Here is a 4,441-nt window from a genome sequence, read left to right as displayed (position 1 = left end):
GAGAAGACTCTTGAGAGTCCGTTGGACAGCAAGGAGATCCAACCAGTCCATCCTGAAGGAAATCAGTCCTGAATATTCATTGGACGGGATGATGCTGAAGCTGAAACTCAAATCCTTTGGCCACCTGATGCAAAGAACTGACTCACTGGGAAAGCCCCTGATACTGGGAAAGATTGAAGGCAGGAAGAGAAGAGGGAGACAGAGGATGAGATTGTGGATGGCATCACCGGCTCAATGGACATGAGTTTGAGTAAACTCCAGGAGTTGGTGATGGACAGAGAGGCCTGCCGCGCTGCAGTCCATGGGGCAGCAAAGAGTCGAACGTGACTGAGCAACTGGAATGAACTGAACTGAATTGAATCCATAACTCATGCCTCCTAAGCCTCTGTTCCATTCCAGAGCCCTCACCACTCTCCTTCTAAAAAGCTAGGCAAGGATCCCGCCTGCCGCCAACACCTTTCCAAGACCTGCAGGAGAAGGCTCTTCCCAGAGCTCCCTTCACCTCTTGGTTTCGAAGGCTGTAGATGAGGGGGTTGAGCATGGGCGTGACGATGGAGTAGAAGACGGACACCACCTTGTTGAAGCTGATGGAAGAGGCCGCTCCGGTGCGGACGTACATGAAGAAGAGAGTGCCGTAGAAGAGGCTCACCACGGCCAGGTGGGCCACGCAGGTGGAGAAGGCCTTCCTGCGCTCCGCAGCCACGCGGATCCGAAGCAGCGTCCAGACGATGCGGCCGTAGGACGCGGCGATGACCGCGGAGGAGGCCAGGAGCACGGCCAGGGAGACCAGGAGGTCTGCGGTCTCCTTCGGGGCGACGTCCGAGCAGGCCAGGGCCAGCAGCGGCGAGGCGTCGCAGAAGAAGTGGTCGATGACGGTGGGGCCACAGAACATCAGTCGGGACATGAGGTAGACGGGCAACACGGGGGTGAGGAAGCCCCCCAGCCAACAGGCGGCAGCCAGGCGGACGCAGGCGCCCCAGGACACCAGGGCCCCGTACCGGAGAGGCAGGCAGATGGCCACGTAGCGGTCGTAGGCCATGGCCGCCAGCAGGAAGCACTCGGCGGCGCCGAGGAAGGTGAAGACGAAAAGCTGGGAGAGGCAGCCCGCGTAAGAGATCCTCTGGCCTCCAGCCACCCCGAGGAGACCCGCCAGCATCTTGGGCGCCGTGACTGAAGTGTACCCGATTTCAAGGCAGGACAAGTGCGTCAGGAAGAAATACATGGGCCTGTGGAGGCGGTGGTCCAAGCCCACCACCACGATGATGGCCAAGTTCTCCAGCAAGGTGAGCAGGTACATGGTGAGGAAGAGGGCAAAGAGGAAAAGGCGTGTCTCGTGCACCTCAGCGAAGCCCAGCAAGACAAACTCCGCCCTGTGGGTCTGGTTGGGGATGCCGGGCTGCATGACTGAGGGGTCTCATAGCCTCGCAGGTAAGGACAGCTCGGGGAGAAACTGTGAGATACCGGACTGAAGGATCTTTCACTTCCGGAGAGGGAAATAAAATCAAGAGCTCACCTTAACTCTCCAAAGAAAAAGAAAGAACATGTACAGCCTGTGAGGGCTTCCAGAAAACGGATCATTCCAGGACAAAGTGAAAAGTTCTAGATAGAAATAAGACAGAATGTTAATGGGGAGTGCAACCCGTCTTCAAGAATCAGGGAAGGCTTCCTGGAGGAAGAGCTGGCTAAACTGGAACCTGAAAAATAAGCATAAGTTGGTGAGATAAAAGGGAAGACGTAGAAAAAGGATAAAATCTCGGACTTCGGCGAGAACAGCCTGCATCTGGGACACTTCCAGCAGACGTGCTTTACCATGGGAGTTAAGAGCTGTGTCCTGGTCAAGCATTCCTGACTTCAAATACAAAAGAGCCCAGCTAACAGGGTTGCGGTGGAAATTCAAATTAGATAATCCGTCTATAGTATTTATCATGATTGGGTATATTGGTGCAAATGGCAGATTTTCATTCTTTTTTATGGCTGAAGACTATTCCACTGAGTCTGTATACGTCTTCCTTATCATTCACCTGTTGGTGGACACTTAGAGAATCACGCTTACTGACATAAGTCAGAGAAAGAAAAATGCCGCATGTTATCACTTATATGTGGAATCAAAATGAAACAAATGAATGAACACATCAAAACAAAAACAGACTCACAGATGTCAAGGTCAGACTAGTGGTTACCCACGGGGAGAGAGGAGCAAGAGGGGTAAGTTAGGGGCAGGGGATTAAGAGGTACAAGCTACCAGGTATAAAACAAATAAGCTACAAACTTAGACAGCTTATTTATCTCTACAGGATATAGCTCAAGAAATATGGCCAACGTTTTATAATAACTATAAACGAAATACAACCTTTACATTGTGAATCCCTATATTGCACACTTGAACATATAATACTGGACATCAACTATACCTCAATAAAAGTACATACATAAATACCATGGGGAAATTTTTGATGTTGACTTGATTCTGGAATGTTTTTTAATGTTAGACTTCCCTGGTGGCTCAGACAGTAAAGCGTCTGCCTACAGCACAGGAAACCTGGGTTCATCCCCTGGGTCAGGAAGATCCCCTGGAGAAGGAAATGGCAATCCACCCCAGTAATCTTGCCTGGAGAATCCCATGGACGGAGGAGCCTGGTGGGCTACAGTCCACGGGGTCGCAAAGAGTCGGACACGACTGAGCGACTTCACTTTCTTTCTTTGTCCTGAAATAGATCATAGAGGAGGAATGACTTCACTGACCTTGAGGAGCAGGCTAGGACAACGTCATAAAGTAACCGAGTTAAGAGGAAGGCGAAGGGGAGCAGAGAGCCTTGCAGAGTTCTCAGCACAGGAGTGCTGCGGAGAAGGGTCAGTTAGTGTGCTGTGCTGAAGCAGGTCTGGAGCGGGGCAGACCAGTGGAGAAGCGTGGCCATTTCAAAGCTCTTGGACACCCTTCCCATTAGAAAGTGGGACCAATAAAAAGGGATGAAACCACGTCATTTGTAGAGATGTGGATGAACCTAGAATCTGTCATGCAGAGTGAAGTAAGTCCAAAAGAGAAAAATGTCATATATTAACGCATATATGTGGAACCCAGGAAAATGGTACCGATGAACCTATTAGCAGGGAGCAATGGAGATGCAGACGTAGAGAACAGACTTTTGGAGACACGGAGGGAAGAGGCTGGGCCAGACTGAGAGGGTAGAGTTGACATATATACCCGACCGCGCGTGAAACGGACCGCCAGTGGGAGCCTGCTGTGGAGCCCGGGACCTCGGCTCAGTGCGGTGATGACCCAGCTGGTGGGCCGGGGCTGGGAGGCGGGCTCCCGGGGAAGGACGTGTGTGTATGCAGATCACTGCCCCACATTGTTGTTCAGTAGGAACCAGCACAACACTGTGAAGCCATTATCCTCCAGTTAGATCTGTTTAATTTAATTTTTTAACTTTTTTTAATTTTAAAAATATTTATGTTTTTTATAAAGAGAGAAAAGGGTGGGGTCAATGGCCACTCCCCTTGAATCTGAGTTTTGTAGCTGCTTCACAACACCATGTGTGCAAGCTTTATCACTCAGTCGTGTCCAGCTCTTGGCAGCCCACCAGACCCCTCTGTCCATGGGATTCTCCAGGCAAGAATACTGGAGTGGGTAACTCCCCTTCTCCAGGGGATCTTCCTGACCCAGGGATCGAACCTGGGTCTCCTGCTCTGCGGTGGACTCTTTACCATCTGAGCCACCAGGGAATCGCTTCACAGCAGAGTAGGGTGGGAGCGGTGCTGTGGCAGTTTCCAGGCCTTAAAACGCGGCTTCCTCTGCCTGCTTCCTGGAGTCCAGCCCCCATGTTGTGAGGAAGCCCAAGCAGTCCGCGGCAAGGCTCCGGTGGGGAGGGACTCAGTCCTCAGTGCTGGTCCTGACCTCCCACTCACAGCCGACAGCGCGTGCCAGCCAGGCGAGACAGTCATCTGAGGCATAGACCCTCCAGGCCCGGAACGGCTGGCCCAGCTGACACCAGCATCACCTGCTGGGCCTTCCCCGGGTTGCAGATTTGTGAACTCAATAACTGAACATCATTTCTGCCAGCTGCTAAGCTTTGGAGCGGCTTGTTAAACAGCAGTGGAGGACGGAAAGCATTGCATGCCAGACGTGTAACCGCGGACACGTGAGTCAATACCACTGAACCTCTGGAGGAAAACAAACCGTGTTTTGCCTGTGGTTACAAATGCCTGAACTGGAATTTGAATCCAGGTTTGCCAAGGCCTAAAACCCTGGCTCTTTCCTCTAAAAAATAATTGTTGCCAGGTTCCCTCTGGCATCAACATTTCATGATTTCCTGGTAATGAGAGCTTGTAGAGATAGAAAATCAGAAAGAAACAGGGTCAAAGTCTTGAGATTCCTGCGTGTATCTTCACCACATCTAAATCCAGGCTCCGACCACCCCACAGTGGGGGCGGGGGGAGGCGT

The 4,441-nt window shown here is 51.7% G+C and overlaps 1 protein-coding gene across 1 annotated transcript; it reads right to left on the bottom strand.

Annotated features, from left to right (window-relative positions):
* Positions 1-418: 418 nt before the first annotated feature.
* On the bottom strand, positions 419-1,402 carry OR6Q1 (olfactory receptor family 6 subfamily Q member 1). The gene has a single exon (XM_068988083.1). The coding sequence runs from the start codon at positions 1,400-1,402 to the stop codon at positions 419-421; it is 984 nt and encodes a 327-aa protein (XP_068844184.1).
* Positions 1,403-4,441: the final 3,039 nt, after the last annotated feature.

This window comes from Capricornis sumatraensis, chromosome 16 (assembly GCF_032405125.1).
Source record: "Capricornis sumatraensis isolate serow.1 chromosome 16, serow.2, whole genome shotgun sequence".
NCBI classification, from domain to species: Eukaryota; Metazoa; Chordata; class Mammalia; order Artiodactyla; family Bovidae; genus Capricornis; species Capricornis sumatraensis.
Note: the sequence above shows the minus strand (reverse complement) of the source record. Positions and strands in the feature narration are given on the sequence as shown.

Coding starts and splice junctions, on each gene's coding strand:
- OR6Q1 (XM_068988083.1), bottom strand. CDS start 1,402: ATGCAGCCCGGCATCCCCAACCAGACCCACAGGGCGGAGTTTGTCTTG.